The sequence below is a fragment of the Aedes aegypti genome, chromosome 3, assembly GCF_002204515.2.
Source record: "Aedes aegypti strain LVP_AGWG chromosome 3, AaegL5.0 Primary Assembly, whole genome shotgun sequence".
Taxonomy (NCBI): Eukaryota; Metazoa; Arthropoda; class Insecta; order Diptera; family Culicidae; genus Aedes; species Aedes aegypti.
The window spans coordinates 346092392-346111988 of NC_035109.1; the positions used below are offsets into that span (position 1 = coordinate 346092392).

Here is a 19597-nt window from a genome sequence, read left to right on the forward strand (position 1 = left end):
TGACGTTTGAGCGGTGCCGAATTCACTTGTTGCCATGGTCACGTAAATTACACGGCACCGCTCAAACGTCAGATGGTGAACTCGTGCATCGGTCCATAATGCAGTGATGCATTTTGAACTGAACGCGAGCCAAAAATGAACGGAGCGCGTTCAAATTTTGAACGAGAACGCAGTAGGGTAAGTGTTCCCTTAGTTGTGGGTGTTCCTATAGTTGCGGTAGTACCGTTTTCACTGATTTTATTATATTAGCCACCGAACCGATACTGCCAATCGACTTATTGGGTTGTTGGTGCACGAAATAGTTGAAAAAAGCGTTCAAATTGCTTCAAAACTGATGGAATATCACTAAAATTACTAAAACTTTTCTTACTTGTACCAATAGTTGCGGTAAAGTGTTCCTATAGTGGAGGATCCCATAAGAAAACAACGGATACCGCAACTATAGGAACACAAATTAAAAATATACCACAACTAAAGGAACAGTGTATCAAAAGTGGAGGTATTATTTTTCACTGACATGCCGTGGATTACTGCGATGAAATCATTTTTCTCATTAAGTCAATGGTCGTTACTTCCCGTTACAACATTAACATGTACATTAATTGCGCTTCTTGAAATTAGGCGGTTAAATCAAGTTCAATCGTGCTTAGTACCTCCACTATTGGTACATCTACCCTAAACATTGAACTCTCGAGCCAGAGCCTGTCGTTGCTCTCGAACGGCCCGTTCAGAACGCAATGCATTACAACGGGAATCAAAGCATGGGTTTAGGTTTGTACCTGGAAAATATTTCTTAAACTGATGATAAGTTCCATTCAATTATAATAAGCATAGCATTTCTAGCTTTGAGCACCTTCAAAACAACTTTGGCACGTTCAGATGCCGTGAAATCTGTCAAAACCATCTGTGTTCAATTTCCTGCTCTCTTGCGTTCAAATTTTTGAACCTAACAATGAGCCTACATGATCACTCCGTTCAAAAAATTGAACTGGAACGCGAACTGAACGCGTTCAAATGCATCACTGGTATAATGTAATTGTAGTAATTGTAATTGGAGAAAACTCGAATTTCACATTTCAATGATTCTTGCTTTCAGCAGGTATATTAGGCAATAAAAGGAATTAGCAATTGTTCCTGTAGGGTAGGAGCACCGGTTTTGGCCATAGCGCCAAATGTAGTCAATTGGATTATACGCCGTTTTCAACAATACATAAGCAGGGATTGAATCCTGAGAAAATTGAGAGAATCTCTCACGTATCGCTCTCTATAACTATCATAACATGCTGCACATTATGAGAGACTGTTTATCGTATACTGCTACAACTTTGATCAGATTGGGGGGGTAGTAGTGTATGATAAAACCCCTCTAAACATGCTCCAAGCCTGGGGGACACTATTGCTATTGGAAGCTCGTGGATTGTTTATCGTGCCAGTAAAGAAAGACACCTATCCCCAACGATAAACAAGCGAGAAAAATGGATTTAATCATCGCTCTCTCATTGGGGCTCTCGCTCGCTGCTTCCATTTATCAGACTTGTTACACCTTACGATACAATGACGATCGTGGACCGCAACAGATGGGATGTTTTTCTTTGCTTGCTTTGATCGTGCTTCATACTCAAATGAGAGCGAATTCTGCAACGCCTGTACATAAGCATAAAACATTACGTGTTTAATAGAACACATTCACATCTACATTTGATCTACAATGATTTATGCATTCGATTAGATCCGAAAAAAAACTATGATTTCCCTTATTATTTTAACTCCAATACGTCTAATTTGTCTAATAATATTACTCATTTGAACATTCTTCTAAGTAAAAAATGTGACTGACCAATTTAGAAACCAAGGCAATACGATTAATACTGATAAAATAAGGTTTATACTAAGTTCATGTATAATATGACTGTACAATTCGACAACCATTATTACTAGAGACCGAATATACTTCTGCATCCCTTCAGTGATCGTGTGAAGGGTATTGGAATCGCGAAAGTCACCTACGGTTGGTGATACGATTCATGTTATGTTTACACCTAACCGGATTCGCGATATGTTTCGATAACCACATTGTTGTACGTCGAACAAGTTTTAATCGCTCGCCCCTGTAAGAGCAAGCACGCTTAAGCGACACGATCAAACACTACTAACGCAATTCGCGATACTTTTCCACCTCACTACGCGAATGACGCGCCGCTTAAGATTATTTCTGATCGCATCACCGGCCCCCACATGAGCAAGCATTGCAATCAAAGCATCAATCAGTACTCGCTTAGTTCATACCTATTGATGATTGAACGCTTTAACTTGGCGTATATGCAGTGCATATTGGGCTTCCAAAACCAGTACTTCGTCCCTAGTAATATTCAATTGTTGTAAAACACTTCAATATGAAAAGCATTGACTTCAGTCAAATACAGATACCTCTTTCAACTACATCTATTTGAGTTTCGGATGAAAGCTTTCCTGCTAAATTCCATATTGCACTGATCTTCCCTATGCTTCATACCAACTCCCAGTGGTGTTATGCTTCAAGCTTATTATGTTGCTTCATGGCAAACAAGAGCTTGCTATAATATGTTTGATTTTTTCTTCCAGGGTCACGATAAGTCTATCAAGCTTGCGGTAAATACAAATTTAATGTAACTATTTATATATGTTCTGTGAAATGTCCATTTCCAAATAACCAACATCTGCTTGAACTATGAAACCATTTTATCATCGATAATATCTATTACAACGATCACATTGGAATGAACTTGGATGATTAACATATTACGTTGAAAGATGTAACTGCTGTACAATGGTTGAAATGCTAACTTACCGTTCCACCCCCATTCCAGATGACGAAGACTCCCTACAGCACCTACCCGGACAGCACTCTCAGCAGCACCAGCAGCAGCACAGCAACCACGACCTCCGGAGTCGGGTCCGAAGTTGTTTCACATCAGCAACTGCTGAGTAACGCGTCCAGCAGCAATGGCAGCAACAGCAACAACATCATCAATAACAACAACAACAATACGATCGGATCCGATTCGCCCACCTCGACACGCAGCTCGACCACGTCCACCTCCTAGCAGCGGTTGATCTCGGCCGGTTGCTCCATGTCGTCGACCGCTTCGTCCTCGCCGATACCGAGCAGCGTGCTGTCGAGCAAGAATAACTTCAACTTTATTGCATCCTTCTCGCCGGTGAAGGATGTTTATAGTAAATCGGTTTCGACCAGTTCCAATTATTCTTCCTCGTCGTCGTTGGTGTCCACGGCAAGTTCGGCCCGACCCCAGTCCCAGCAATCACACCAACAGCCAGGACAGCCACAGCAGCAGCAACAGCAGGGGGACTCGAATTCAGGAGTTCCAGTTCAACGGTCAGCTTCCTTCAACGCGGCTTGTACAGTTCCGTTGAGTATAAGTAAAACTACGCAAGTCAAGAACTCCGCTTCGTTTAGCAATTGCTCACTGCTGTCGAAGGTAGCGAAGAAGTCCGGCTTGAGTGGATCGTTGACGGCCACTTCGTTGTTGAAGTTCTCCGCATCGAGTTCTGCCAACAGTTTACAGCAGTTGAAGCAACAACAGCAAGCCAATGGGATCACGATATCGAGTAACATTACCGAAGCTCTTGCTATGGCTGGTCAGAACCCCAATCCCTGCCTGTCGACGTCGTCATCCGGACAACAGCTTAGGAACTCTCCTTCGGCTTCGTCGTCCACATCGTTGGCCTCATCAACGACTTCCACCGTGACTGCAGCTGCAGCAGCCGCCGCCGCTACTACTGGAGCTACATCCTCCCCGAGTTCCTCTGCTGCTGCTGCGCTATCCCTGTCTCAGTTCAATAAGAATAATATTGTTGATTATTATGTCTAATATTAAGCAAACCTGTAGCCATTAACATCTAGGGAAGAAATATACATATGTATGATTCAGTTTGTTTTAGATAGGATCCATCGCCGTTGAGCGAGTTTTATGTTTTTAATCTACGACCTTATTCGGTGGTGCACACAATCATCTTGTATCTCTAAACATTTTTTCTCCTGAAACTCTTTGTACCATTGAAAGACGGAATACACCGAACGAAAACTAATGGGAACAATCTTGAGTCCCACTTGAAACGACCAGTTATTTAAGCTAACACTAAGTGGACTAACACAAACTATTCTAATATGTACCTACTTAGAACAGGAACAAAGTGAAACGCACCCACATTTAAGGGTTTAACGTTATTCGATTACCATACATATGAGGAAAGGACATAAGTTTTTTACTAACCAACCTTAATAGAAAAACCAATCATTCTACCTATAACCAGCCCGCAGGCTGGTTAACTGTTACCGAAGTATTGTGTATAAAAGTCAAACGTTCCCCTTCCCGAAAAATTCCTCCGCCATCTTGTATCGAGTCATAGACAAATATACCGTTGAAAAAACTTTGCAACTGATCGAATCCTTACAAACATATTTGAAGCCAAAGACAATAAATTGCAACAAATACGTGCGAGCTGAAGACGAGCCGATTCCTTCTTTTGAGTCAATCTTCCCCTTAAAAAACATACTTTCCCGAGCTATGTACACCTTTGAGTGGCCTTCTCTTCTACTGTGGTAGTTTTTATCTCCGTGCGCATTTTTTTTCAAACTTTCGAACGATCTGTTTCACAGCTATAGGCTTTAATCGGCAGCAGAGAAAAAAAAAACTAAGTGTACTAAGCGAAAACCTTAGCTTTAGAGATTTACCGATAAGAGAATATTGTTAACTATCAAAAGTCCCAAAAAAACACGTTGGACGCCAGACACAGGTAGGAGCACACAGGTTTAAGCGTTGATGATCGATGATTGTTTCCTCGTGTTAGTGAACCTGCATTTTGCTTTAATTAATAAAAGTTACAAACCCCCGTGGACCCAGTTGAAAAAAAACGTTTGAACCCGAGATAGTAACGTATGATAACGCAGTAAAACAATATTTGAAGACTTTACACAAATCGAAATTAACTACATTACTAAAGGGATTATTGAATATCGCAATGACTTACTGAGTAAAGGTTTACACACTTGACGAAATGATTAGAGCAATTCTATGCGCGCGCGCTTGCGATGTGGTAGAAGGTGACGCGCCGCGAAGTTTGTTAGCAGTTGATTCGAGTTACAGTAGATATTAAGATTATTGATAATGCGGAAGCAGATGATGGAGAAACCTATTGTAAAACAGTGATTGAGATAAATAAAATTGATACGAAGAATGCGATATGTTTTTCACTGCCTTTCGAACTCCTAGTCACTTTGCAGTTGCAGTATACTATTTCAATCGGGCAATGTGAAGTTCTCTTCTCAATGCATTTGTAAAAGTATGAGAAATGATTTGTTTGGAAGACTCATATATTAATTAAATTTTGAAAGATTTTTTTCTTCTATATTATTAGAAAGACTGGTTTATGTTTGGATTATTTTGGAACATAAAATTATTAATAGATCTTTTCAGAAACCTAGGTACCATAGACTTTGAACTTTTTTGAAGTTAATATATGCTGTGCAAACTCACAAATGTATGAAATTCCTAATATGTCTAATGTGCTGCGTCAGTAAACGATACAAATTGATTGATTTTGATTTATAATAATAACTCGAAAGAATAATTGGCACACTCCCGTCTGTGCCCTTTCTTGTAGATTGAGCGTATGAAGACATACAATCAACCGGTGGGCGTTTCTTCGTCCTCCCATACCTTCAGAAGTACTCAGTGGATCGACTGGTGAAGCTGCTCACTTCCGTGTAGGGTTCCTAGTACCGACCCCTTTTGACGAGTACCGGATCTACGGTACTGTAACTCTAAGCACCGGTAGTACCGGTAAAATACCGGTACTGGAAGATTTTTGTGCAATATATATAAAACATATATTGTTCGCTTATTCTTCATTTTTATGCTTTATAATACTAACAAAATTTGCCGATGTGGACCACGTCCATTCAAATCTGTCCTTCAAACATCCAAAATTGAACGTTTTATAGGAATTCAGAAAAAGTTGCAGATGTATTACGTTATATTGTATGTGGTGCCGAAAATCGTTCAACATAAATAGTTTATGGACTATTTTCATGTTATTAATTTGTTTTTCATTCATAAAGTAGGATTTAAAAATGCAAAGCATGTTCAAAGTTCAAAGTTTAGCTGCCATACTTGTGCTTATTTTTATAACAAAACTTTCAGACACGGAGAAAGTTTTACAGGGTCCATATGGATGTTGCTCGAACTGTTACCCATGCATCGTGACGTGTCAACAAATATTTCGCTTTTAACTTGGCAGACTCGCAATTCACGAATTATAATAAAAACAACTACTATCAGTTTTTGTGCCATAATGGAGCCACACCTTTAAAGGCTCAAATATCCTGAAACCCTTCTATATGTTTGTACCGAGATCTCTAGAAAGCTTGATATTCACCACTTCATGTTTTAAAAGGAAACAAGATGCAAACAATAAACGTGTTTGTAACATTTTTATGTACGAAGATAAATCATGCTAAGTGCTGAAAAGGTGATAGTTAGAATAAGTCTCTATGTAATACGTTCCTTGATCGACCTGAAAAGTTCGCCCGTACTTCACCAAGCTTACGTACCATTAACTGTGAGGAAATTTATTTATCCAAACAATTTTTTTTTCATCAGTACCGAAAACACCGGTACTCGATGCTTTCCAGTACCGGTATTTCGGTACCAAAAATTGATCGGTAATACCGGTATTTTCGGTACCGGTACTCCCGCTACCAAAACCCTACTTCCGTGCTTGAGAAGCTCGACCGGAATCTCGTCCTTCACAGCAGCCTTACAGTAACTCGCTGATAGCGTTTTTATCCTTCCCTATGGTCGGTTGGTCCACAACTTGGTCGCCATCATCAATGTTCATCCTGTTTCTCGCTACTTTTCCATTTCCACCGTTCAACAATTGCTGAAAGTGCTCCTTCCACCTGGCAGCCACTGCCGTTTCCATCGGTCAGCAAATTTCCTTCTCGAACATTGTACATGGTGAGTACTGGTACGGTAGTTCCGCGCAACATTGACCGTTGCACAAAATTTCCGCATATCGTTCCGGTTAATGCTATCTTGAGCTTCGGCTACAACACTTTCTTCGTGCTGTTTTTTCGTTCTGCGGTGGATTCGCTTTTCTTCGGCTTTCGGCTGTTCTGTCCGGTATCGGCCACAAGCATACGGCTTCTGGCAACATTCTTCACGTCTGTCACTCTCAGGTACTCTTCATCGAACCAGTTGTTTCGTCTTCATCTTTGACCAGTGCCAATCACTTCCCGCGCCGTTGTTGGAGTTTCGTGGATAGGGTTCCACAGAGTGTTGACATCCCCGGAAACGTTGATGCTTCCCAACTGCTCGTCAAGCTTGCGGTTCTGTGTAACTACCCAATCAGTCGACAAACGTTGTCTATTGAAGCGCAGCGTTCTGTTAGTTCTAAAACTCACTTTGAGACACTGGTGCAAAAATTACTATATGATATGATGAATGATGAATAACAAATCAAGCTGTCTGAAACTGGAGGACATGAGTTGCTTGAACAAAATTGTAGTTTGTCCATATTTAGTTAAAATATGGTATAAAATATAATCGCAGTTTTCAATTATGATTAGATTCGATCATGCTTGCGTGATTCCAACTATTTTACCATATTTAAAATAATTAGTAATCATGCTCAAATTTAAGGTGATACGTGAATTTTTAACGATTTTCAAACATTTCTACTTTTTTAAAAAGGCATGCATTTATTAAAGATGTGCTTTTCTATGCAAACATCAATCTCTATAAAAGCTCTATTTTTTTTCCAATACACCATCTTGATTGGATCATGGATTAGGTGCTCTCCGGTACGGGGGAATCATCCCCTAACCATAAGATCTTGATTTTTTTAATAAATTGATCCATATTTCTAAGCTCTGCTTTTCTGATATAAATTATACCACGACATTGTTCTTGATAAAATGTGTATATATTTCGGATGTATCTGGTATAATTTTCCACATTATTACTCAAGAAACTCGAAAAAAGGAAACAATTGGAACAATATTAACAATTGGATTATTGGGATTCATTGTATGAGCTCATCACATGTTTACAGTAGGTATTGAGTTTATGGACAAAAGGTCGAAAACGATTTGCGTGGTGGGAAATTTTTCCTTATTTGAAAAAAGATTTTCGACCTTTTGTCCCTTCTTTTTTGTTCTTCGACTTTTTGTTCTTCGACTTTTTGTCCTTTCGACCTTTTGTCATAGATTTGTAGGTATAGATGTTGATACTCGAGCCTATTTTACTTTAGCAACTATAAACTATAATAAACAAGGCAACAGTGCGACGCTAAAAATAAAATCTCTTACTGTTGTTCGTAGGCATGCTTAGGAGAGTTGAATTGGGCATCTCAGAGCGCCAAAAGTTCGGTTTTAGCTTGACCTTGATTGACCGCCCATGGTTGATACTTCAGTATCGCCAGATCACCTGCACTTACACAAGAAACCAACCAGATGACTGCTTGGGACTAACAGATATACTCAGTGTGATCTTCTATTTTTAGGCAACAATGGCGCCTGCCACGTCAAAATGCAGACCAATGAGAGAAAGGGGGAGGAATTGATGATGCATTGAACTGACTCCCACTGTGTACCGGATCTACCACTGCATCTACGCCAGTTCATGCGGGAAGGTGTAGGGCTGGTATAATTTTATGGCAGAGACGCTTGCTATGACTACCTATGTATCAGGCGTAAAAAAATTATGGAATAATGGAAGCGTAGGGAAAGGGTTGTTTTGCTCTTCTCTAGCTCTAGCAAATATTTTGAACTGTGATAGATTAAGAGTGGAAAATAGAAGCAAGTGAAAGATACAACTACAAAGTACGAGGCTGCAACGGACCTGGTGTTGAGCACATGACCTTCTGCTTATGAACCAGAAGCGGCAGCCATTAGACCACCAACCCCGTCATTTATCGGTCGATTTCGGTTTTATAAGACTTATTTTTTCGATAGGAAAAAGGCATGGAAAAACTCTTATGACAAATAATTTTACCACCTGACGAATTCCATCCAGAATGATTTAAAAAAAATAAAAATCGTGCTCGATAGTCTTCGATTTGGATTAAATTTTGCACATGTTTTTAGTATGGTACAATAAGTGTTTTCCATAGAAAAATTGAACATTTTTACTCAAGTGTAACTTTTGAAAATAACCTGTAAATTTTTGCATGCAACTTATTTGAAAAATTCTATCCACAAAACTGTTGATTTTAGAGAGAGCTTTTTTTCTACTTGAAAAAGGCCTTTAGCGTCCTTTCCTGTAGGGAATGACTCGCTGGGTATTTGTAGGCTTCCTCTAGATTTCAAAGTCCCTGATGACAAATACATTGAAGAACGGCTTCTCCTACTCGTTGGTAAACGAGTAAATTTAATAGTTATGAACGAGTTCGTATACCTATGTAGGACCTACATATGACGAGCTTGCGCAACTCTTAGGCGATCCAATATCCAGAAAGCCGCAGTGACGCTAGCAAGTTACTATGGGTGAGACATGTTGTATGAATGCCGGACAGCAATCGCACAGAATAGTCTTTGCTTAGAACCCGGCGGATACAAAACGCAGAAGAGCACCTCGAATTAGAAATGTGCAGTGTTCAAGAAACCAGATGCAAAAAACCCTGAACCGAGTGGATTGAAGAGACATTGTAAACCACACCTAGTTTTGAGGGATGTTGAACTAGCCGAGGAAGTCAGTAAGTATGTTGAACAATGTATTAAACGGTTTAATAAAATTGTTCAGGTAGGTTATTTACATTCGGTCAAATTCATATCAATACATTTTCTACATTGAAATTATTTTATTACAACTGTGCACTTAAACAAATCGCTTATTCTAATTCCATAAGACTATAAGCAGTATCTACACATTATCATTTTTTTTTACATAACACCGTTTTCTTCGTTGAATAACCGTTTTCTACTTCGTAGACCTTTGTAACTGTACAATCTGCGCTCCCAGCACAATCTGGCTAATTTGTAGTTTGATTTTGGCTTGATCAATCGGTGTCAAAGTTTTCGTCGTTGTGGCCATACTTTGAAAGAATAAGTCGATGTCGTCTTTTTCATTGCCAATCGATGATAAAATAGGCGCACTTTCAACGGGTACCTCGCGTGATTTTTTATGTTTTTTTGTTCTCCGTGTGAGATTGTCCGGTTCATCATCCAAGTCGCGTTTGAAAGGGTTACATTCCTCGGCATCTGACGGTTCAGATTGTGGGTCGACCGCAGATATCGGTCGCTTGTCTTGAAAGGAATCATTATCACTCATTGAACCATTTGAAATTGCCGTTGGCTTGAGAAATCTCATAACGGATTGATTCTGATCCTGCTCCGAGCCATAGCATCCATCGGAATTTTCCTCTCGTTTGATGGATGTGGTCATTTCCGAAGCTTCTCTAGTCAAACTGTCATCATACACTCTGGAATCGGTGGCTTCAATATCGTCCACCAGTTGACTGTCGTCTGTTTCCGAATAGTACGGTTGCTCGCCAGAATCAAGTTTGCAATACATTTTCGACGGGTCAATGTGATTGTACAGAAAGGACATTCGCTCTTCGAACCGCCACGGGTGCAGCTGTTTGGTTTTTCTTCGCTTGATGGCATTCATGAAACATCGTCGCAACTTTTCCCACGTATCTTTGGCTTGTTCTCCTGTAGAAATGAAATCGAAAGAGGAAAATGTGAAAAAACTTCAAAGGATTGAGAAAAATGATATGAAAATTAAATTTCTCAATTTTAATTTAAAGCTTCCTCGTTCAATTGAAAATCAAGTTACTCAAGTTTCAAAAACATGCTCAATCAAGACAACGTTAATGTTAAAAAATTGAAACCCCCTGATGGTCAGGATTTTGTCTTACTTAAGTGTGGTCCTAGGGAATGTTCCCTGTCAAGAAACTTCCAGAAAGTATCTTATCATTCTTGGTTAATATATTCAACAAATCAAGCGTGTGCTAGAATAAGGGCGTAGGTAACGTGATCGATTTGTCTCCTGTGAATAAATATGGCAAAAAGCTTTCTAATTTTTTTTACCACTACGCTTGCCGGTGATGCAATTTTGCGTTCTGATGTCTGTTAAAGAATGTGAACAATTATGCGTCTTGTCATCTTAAATTACGAAATACATGATCAACGAAAGGGGTCCAGATAGCCGTAGCGGTAAACGCGCAGTTATTCAGCATGACCATGCTGAGGGTCGTGGGTTCGAATCCCGCTGGTCGAGGATCTTTTCGTAAAGGAAATTTTCTCGATTCCCAGCGCATAGAGTATCTTCGTGCCTGCCACCCGATATACATATGCAATAATGGTCAATCGGCAAAAAAAGCTCTCAGTTGATAACTGTGGAAGTGCTCATAAGAACACTAATCTGAGAAGCAGGCTTTGTCCCAGTAGGGACGTAACGCCAGAAAGAAGAAGAAGAATGATCAATGAAGAGAAATTGATCATGTTGCTCTAGCACAGGTTTGGAATGTTTTTAGTTGGTATAATTTCCTGAAAAATGGAAAAATGCTAAGGTTCTAACGATTTATAAATTCCCGACAAAAAATTTCCAGATGCTTTTAGGTTAAGATTTAGTTATCGCCCAAACTGCTAGCTTCCATCGATCAGTAATCTTTTTGAAAAGTCATTTAGAACAGAATCATTTGGATTCCGACACACTTTCATTCCCACGACTTTAATAGAAAACCTCTTCACGCAAAAAGTATTTTTCTAAATAAAAATGCTTCTTTACAAATGACTAAAAAAAATTCTAACTGATTTCTGAAATCCGTTTATTTTTTAAATGTTTTTCAATTGTTAGTTCTTTGTTTATCAAAAATTTTACTTTCATAATAGTGTACTGTTGTGTTAATCTGATGAGTTTGAAATCATATTTCAGTAACAATTGCCTAGTTTTCATCTGATTCGGTTTGTCTCAAGCTCGCGGAAACAATGAAACTCTACTATGGAGAAGAAATGGTTAAAACATTAAAAAGAAAAAAACAGAGCATGACCAGATTAGTTTACTTTTAGCGCGTAGGGGAACTAGGTGTAAAATGCGCCGTCGGGATAAAACGAGCTATCAAAATATCTCCAAAATAAGAGGTGTTTCAGTCAAATTCACCCACATCAAAAAAATAAAAAAATGATTTTGGCAACCTTGAGAACAAATGAAGTAGGGCAAGCAGCGAAGCACAATGGGGCAGATCGCTGTTTTCGACGGCCAAAACCTCTAGTACTCTAGTTATGCACCCTAGAGGTTTGGTGTCTTCGACAAAGTGTTTTGGAATAACTTGTACTATATTTTGACTCATTCAGATTTGATCTAGATAAGTGAAAACTGATCTAGATCAGTTTTATCTTTTGATAGGAGCGTCCTAGCAAAAAACTTTCTTCTGCAAAGTTGTTCATTGAAGCATTTTTGACATTTCTTCGGAAGACACTTACACTCTATCACTGACGTGGATTACGATACATGAAAATTAAGTAAAAACAGTCAAAAAATCGATTTTGACCATTTTTTCATACAAAAAAAAATGTTGAAAAATATTTTGTCATCAAGTATCAGATGCTTAACTATAACAAAGTAAATTTACATCATTTACTAGCAAAATTTTCAGATTCAATTATGTTTTTGATATAAACAGTCTAAAAATAGTGTTTTGCAAAATCCAGGATAACTCTTGAAGCGGCAGATGGCGGCAGCTAATTTTTTGTATACGACTATTCAAGAACATAAGTTTCATTGTCCCGAAGAAAGAAAAGTGGGGCCACGTGGGGCTTTTTTGTTGTGATGGTTTAAAAACTTGATAAAAATATGTTAAAAAATGCTTATATTTGAGAATTTATATTTTTCAAATGTATTTCTAAGACATATTGCATGTTGACGAAGTGATTTGAAAAAGTCATCACCAAACTGGTATCGTAAAATATGGCTTTTATTAAACACAATACTATTACTATAATAAAAATCAAAGGATAGATAGATAGGTAGGACAAATTATCTTGAATTCCGTTTAAAAGTTAATTAAAATACCAGTTTAGAGATGACTTCTTCAAAACACTTCGTCAACATGCAATATGTTTCAGAAGTATATTTGAAAAATATAAATTCATGAAAAGTTTCACAAATATAAGCATTTTTTAACATATTTTCATCAAATTTTCAAACCACAACAACAAAAAAGCCCCACGTGGCCCCACTTTTCTTTCTTCGCGACAATGAAACTTATGTTCTTGGCTAGTCGTGTACAAAAAATTAGCTGCCGCCATCTGCCGCTTCATGAGTTATCCTGGATTTTGCAAAACACTATTTTTATACTGTTTTTACCAAAAATATAATTAAATCTGAAAATTTTGCTAGAGGATGATGTAAATTTACTTTGTTATAGTTAAGCTTCTAATACTTGATGGCAAAAAATGTTTCAATATTTTTTTTTATGAAAAAATGGTCAAAATCGATTTTTTGACTGTTTTCCTAAATTGTCATATATCGTAATCCACGTCTGTGATAGAGTGTAAGTGTCTTCCGAAGAAATGTCAAAAATGCCTCAATGAACAACTTTGCAGAAGAAAGTTTTTTGCTAGGACGCTCCTATCAAAAGATAAAACTGATCTAGATCAGTTTTCACTTATCTAGATCAAATCTGAATTTGTCAAAACATAGTACAAGTTATTCCAAAACACTTTGTCGAAGACACCAAACCTCTAGGGTGCATATCTAGAGTACTAGAGGTTTTGGCCGTCGAAAACAGCGATCTGCCCCAGTGTGCGAAGTAGGCTCAGAAATCACAATGAAATTCAAATTATTCTACTTAAACCTAAACTTAAACGAGATATGGAATTGCATAGTATACATGCATACATAAGAATATGAAAAAAAAAACTGGATTTCGCTAACATCCGATTTGAACTGAGTGGCACGTCATACCCGCAGTTTTGAAAATTGCTGACTATTCATTTATATTGAATTTGATTTCTTTGATATGATTGCTTCAATACAATGACTGGTTTTAGTATATGCGAACTTATTAATGCGACTTCCCTGCGAACCCAAATGGAATATCGTTTTCAACGAAAGTCACAGTTGCAATTGATTTTTACCCGAGGCTCATAATACCCCGTCATCCCTTACTTTTCACGTTCATATGTCGGCCGATTTCGTCCCACGCTTGATTGCGTCTGACTTGGTCCTTGTATCCTTCGGCATTGTTATCGTACAGACAACGATGCAGGTACACCTGATCGATGAGGTTCTCCTCGTTAAATACAGTCTTCGATTGTTCGGACATGACTTCTATCAAGATTGCACCGGGTTCAAAGTTCTCTGAGCAATACGATAGCTAACAAATTAACATCTCCATCGAATTGGAATCACAACAGATAGAAACACTGTCTTGTCACTGCGAGATTGATAATGAACGGCGTCACGTACAGCACTGAAGGCAACAGGCAGACAGACGACGTTCGATGCTTTGGTCACGTAATGCAAACATCGTCTCCGTCACACTGAAACCGTAGGTATGCATACACTTGCGACAAAAGGCGCCGATGGTACCAATACATCAAGACGTGAGCTCACGTGTGTGTTCCGTACCGGGGTAGACTCTTGTGTGTTCACATGATTTATAGGCATGCATCAGAAGCGAGCGTGGTCGATTGCACGATGGTTGGTTGCCGTGCATGGATGGATTCTCTGTGTTGTATTGTGTTTACCTCACTGACCACTAACACATCATATGGTGAGAATGTTTCTTGTGAGTTGTAGGTGATGTCGTAGTTCTTATTTGAGGAAGTAGTAGGTCTGACATTTGTATTTAATGTTAGAACTGAACTGACTGTTAGTTTTGAATCTACCACTTGATTTTTCACAAAATATTCGAATGTTAGAACCATGTCAATGATTAATAATAAATAATTAAGTTTGCTGTAATATGTTGTGTTTCTGTAAATGATCTATGACAACATACATTATCTGTAAAAAGACAACATCACCAATAACATTCTTTGAATGATGAAAAGTAAACATTCAATTACTTTTTTTGTTTAAAAAACAATAAAATTTGATAGGATTCGTAATTTTTTGGCGCAATATCATCTATATCAATTAAATTTACTTATTGATTGTGCGGTGTAAACTTCGGTGTTATGCATCTGTTACCTATAAGCTGAGATAGGACACGAACCAACAAAAATTCTAGTACCTCATTCATTCAAAGCACACCATTTTTTGAAGATACATACAGACATAGCAGCACCAAAGCTTTCATGCTATCGCCATTCGAGTAGCTCAGCTTATTCGACTTACTTGGAAAGCTCACTCAGTGCATAAAGCGATGCCTTCATTCAATAATTAAACGTAAACTAACTTACAATCTAAAGTTATTTCAAATAATGTTGGTGCTTTCTGTGCAATCAATCCTTGGACAAATTGCGATAATGACGCAGACCGTTCCCCAAGCAAGGCTCTTTTCGGCCACCCCACATGTCGCGCTTTGCTTTGCATGTACTACAAAAAACGAGCCAAGGAAACTTTGAGGGGGTCGCGAAAAACTATCCTACTTAGTCCATGTAAATTTCTATCACATTACACCCACATATTCAAGCAAGGTTTGTAACGTAAATTTGATGCTCCAAGTGACGTAATTTTTCGTTATATTGTACTAAATTTTGTTTGAATCGCAAATGTTTACAGTTTTTGAACGGGTTGTGGTTTCAGGAAGTAAATTCTTTAACCTGCGAGCTGTCGCGCTGTTGTATTTTGTACAACAGCTGTGCTGCCCATAACTGCATAACAGTCACATTCGACATTTTTGACAAAATGGAGTTAATACCATGGAGAGTCATCAAATGATAAACACTTTCGATCAACTTAATAAAATCTGTGAGATTGTTCTAGAAAATTCGAAAAAAAATACCAAGTTGTTTTGTCACATTGGTAATTATAACCGCATAACAGTCACATTGAGATTACAAATGTGCCTCGTAATGTTATAGCAATGAAATTTCTATCAGAATTATTTTCTATAAAATCCCCAGAATTTGTGAAGTTTGATGTTGCCAGCTAGGTTTCAAAACCGACAGTTTAGAGGCCATTTTCTTCAGGGAACCCGGAATTTGGAACAGTCTGAAATGTGGTCAAGTTATTCAAATACATTTGAACCACCTTTAGGCTTATTTACAAATTCATGAAAATTGATGTGTCGCAAGCCAGGTTTCAGATTCGCCAATATAATGGCCACTTCCACCAGTGAACCGGTATTCGGATCAACCCAACATGTGGCCAAGTCATCCAAAAAGGGTTGAACTATTTTTATTTAGACTTGGTTCGTAAATCATGAAGTTGATTTGTCGCAAGCCATGGACTCGAAATTAAAGTGATTACCTTCAAGTGGGATTATTTCAGTACTCCTCGTGATGAATCCAAAATAACGGTACATTTCTAATCGGTGACCGTGGTTCCAAAAATTAGAAGAATTTTGTGATCAACTCTGAAAATTCAACTGAAATTCATTGAAAAACGGATGGGAAATAATATTTTGATATTGAAATTTTCAATCAAATTAGACGTCAGGCTCGCATGAATGATGAATGCATCCCGATAATACAAACACATAAAACATGTTGTGTTCCACATGGGGTGTAAATCCAGAAGATGTTCAAAACGATTTTCCCAAACACCAGCTAATTCAAAACTGCTTACTGAATATTTTGTTCGAGATCAGCGCAGCGCATTGTATAGTGTGACAGTTATGCGTAGAAGTACAGTAGTGGGACAGTTATGCATGGAAATTCAACAATGGGACAAATTGACTTAGCGTGCTTTTCATTGAGTTTCCGAACAAAGTTTATTTTTGGAAAGTGTTGTCTAAAACTATACGTAAAAATAAACTGTTTGATGACAAAAAGTCAAAATGCACAAAAAGTAACATGGGACAATTATGCGTATAACGGCAGTATGGTTATTCAACAAATATCATTTTGTTATATTTTTGCATGTAATTCTTCCGAAAGAGGTGCGCTCTGCGAAAGAGGACCACGTGATTGTTAAGCTGAAATCAAATTCAGATTAACCTCTGCGTGAGTCCTCTCGTGGTATAGGGGTAATGCGCCCTATCTAGTGAACAGGAAGTCGTGAGTGCGATTCTCACCGAGAAGAAGCAATGTCGTCGTAAAATATAAGCTTCTTAGTCGCCGCCTTTCGAGGGTGGCGTTGCTATTGCTCAGAGGGCGTATCCACTCCCAATACTTAACGAGGACGTCTCATAAGAAAATTGTCGCAAATGCAATAATATATATTCTACAAAATGTGGAACGCAGCGACCAAGTGAATGGGCTCAGACATTGTTCAGTTAACAAATGTTCTGTAAATTTTCGACTTTTTTACAATGTTCTATAGAATATGCTTGAGCTCAGAAAAAGTATTTTATTTTATTGTTGAATTCAATTAAGTATAAATTATCTAACTGTTCCCCAGGTAAGAGGTTCATTGAATAACATGGAACTGCAACATGTTGCGAATTAAAATAAGAGCAGGACAAGCACCGTCTCGGATTTCACTAGCAGTTTGTTTTCAGCATAACATATGGCACTGCCAAGACTGATTTTATGTATTTCAATTTCCATACAGGTTCATACAGAACCTGCACCATTGTTTTTCTTCTGGCATAATGTTTGGACAGAACCATTTTTTTATCTTTTAATTCCATGGGACCATTTGCGAAACGCTATTTATTTAATCAACAATTCAATCGAATCGGTGCGTTGTAACTTATTTTTCTATTTTTTCTGGTTCCAAGAATAATCCGATAATTTTCAAAAGGCTAGTACATGACCGGTCTTAAATAATATTACTCTGGCTGCTTTAATTTTTCGAACATAACAAATAAAACATATTTCTGTAATTTCAGACTATGAAATTCAGGACCCGTTTTATATTAAAAATTCTCCCAACACCTTATGTTTTACTAAATGACAAACAAAATATGGTTTAAGTAATAGTGGTTAAGGTCACATCTCTAAAAATGTGTTTAATTCAAGCATCTTGGTATTAGCTATTTCATTCCTTCATCAGAAATACATTTTATATGTGGAGTGTTAGGCCCCTCTAGGAACATTGGAATATCATACAAACCAGGCGACTTATGATCAAAATCCACACAAATTCTCAAAATAGAAAAGTACTTGTTTAAATTCAATTTCTATTTTAGTTCAACATCATCAGTGCCATCATAGTACTGTCACATAAATTAACTAATTGCCTATAGAACATTTGAGTTGAAGATTTTATCAGGTTCAAACTTTCATATATCTCATCAAGAGTTGCTTGAGATAATTCGATCGATATAGTCGCACTCATGCTAGAGGAATGTCAAAATTTCAACATATTTTTGTCTATACCAAAAGGTGATATATATACAAAAGAGTTTCAGTGGTCGCACTATTATGTGTCACCCACTGTTTGGTGCACCGTTTTATTGTTGTTAGTACTCCAACCAATTCGTATAAATTAGGTTATATTCAGCTAGGCTTTAGACGAGTTTTCCTTTTGCGCGTTAACGATAGTCAGGACCTGAGAGAGAGACACAGATACTACACACGAAATTAGACACAACGTTTTTTCAAACTGCAAGAAAACTCCAGCTTGCAAACGACAATCAAGGCAGACTTGATGAAAATCGCTCGTTTTCTTGTGTTGCGTACCTTCGATCTTTTCGGGCATACATGGAAAAAGGGCCAAAATTTTCTACGTATTCCATTTCCGTATTCATTGAAAAAAGTAAAATGATGCGTATTTGAATATTTTATATTCAATCATAATAGAAGGGGCTATAGAGGCATTACTTTTAAATAAGCATGAATAGCTTCTTAATAGATTTTTTGTCGCATTTGATGAAATGCAAAAATATGTTTTGCTCAATTAAGCGCTTTCTACATGTTAGTCCATTGTTTGAGATCTGGGCTCACAGTGACACAGTAATCTCGGCTCACTATGACGTACATAAATTTAGTATCGGTTGCTCCCTCCCAGGTCAGGACTAGAGCCATTACATTAAAAAGATACCCCTTTAAATAGGCTCGACTACCATTCTCTCCAAAACCGCCATAGGGAAGACGTGTTCAATAAATTAGTTTCCAAGTTAAGTTCAATTTTACGGAATAAATGGTTGTGCAATAAATTACATATTCTTTAACTACAAAAACGTGTTTTGGTGATTCAAGTGACCATCTGGTGGACTTATTGTTGGACCTTAAACCGGCGGTTTTGGTGCATGTATGTGACATACTGGACCCAACGGACAAAAGAGTATGGTTTCGCCTGAACGCTGACCACTACACGTAACACCCACTAATAAAGGTCATTTCCATTTGCATTGCATGTGTATCAGAGTGACTAATTATCGTGACTAGTGTGACCACTGTACCGTCAGTCAAGCTACCATTTACCGTGCATTGAAGAAAATCAGCACTTCAAAAAATTAGATAACTTTTCCAAATAATTTGAAGCGAACTAGACTACCACTACGAGGCGTACAATTATACCATAATTCAGGGAAAAAT

At 38.0% G+C, this 19597-nt stretch overlaps 3 protein-coding genes across 14 annotated transcripts in view; 2 read left to right on the forward strand and 1 right to left on the reverse strand.

Annotated features, from left to right (window-relative positions):
• LOC5566064 (liprin-beta-2) overlaps positions 1 to 5235 on the forward strand; it is a 398826-nt gene extending 393591 nt beyond the window's left edge. For 8 of the 12 annotated variants that reach the window (XM_021855567.1, XM_021855568.1, XM_021855572.1 and 5 more), the window contains one exon: positions 2847 to 4692. In XM_021855567.1, the coding sequence (XP_021711259.1) occupies positions 2847 to 3083 (237 nt within the window). In that variant the 3' untranslated portion in view covers positions 3084 to 4692. Of the gene's footprint in view, positions 1 to 2601; positions 2629 to 2846 lie in introns of all 12 variants that reach the window. The other 4 variants (XM_021855579.1, XM_021855578.1, XM_021855577.1 and 1 more) reach the window with 3 other exon arrangements.
• LOC110678263 (putative protein TPRXL) lies at positions 3111 to 3869 on the forward strand. The gene has a single exon (XM_021850881.1). The coding sequence runs from the start codon at positions 3111 to 3113 to the stop codon at positions 3867 to 3869; it is 759 nt and encodes a 252-aa protein (XP_021706573.1).
• A 4599-nt stretch (positions 5236 to 9834) lies between the features above and the next one.
• LOC5566043 lies at positions 9835 to 14554 on the reverse strand. Its single transcript, XM_001650368.2, has 2 exons — positions 14172 to 14554; positions 9835 to 10711 (listed from the first exon to the last, which is right to left on the reverse strand). The coding sequence occupies exons 1-2, from the start codon at positions 14326 to 14328 to the stop codon at positions 9978 to 9980; spliced, it is 891 nt and encodes a 296-aa protein (XP_001650418.1). The 5' UTR covers positions 14329 to 14554; the 3' UTR covers positions 9835 to 9977.
• Positions 14555 to 19597: the final 5043 nt, after the last annotated feature.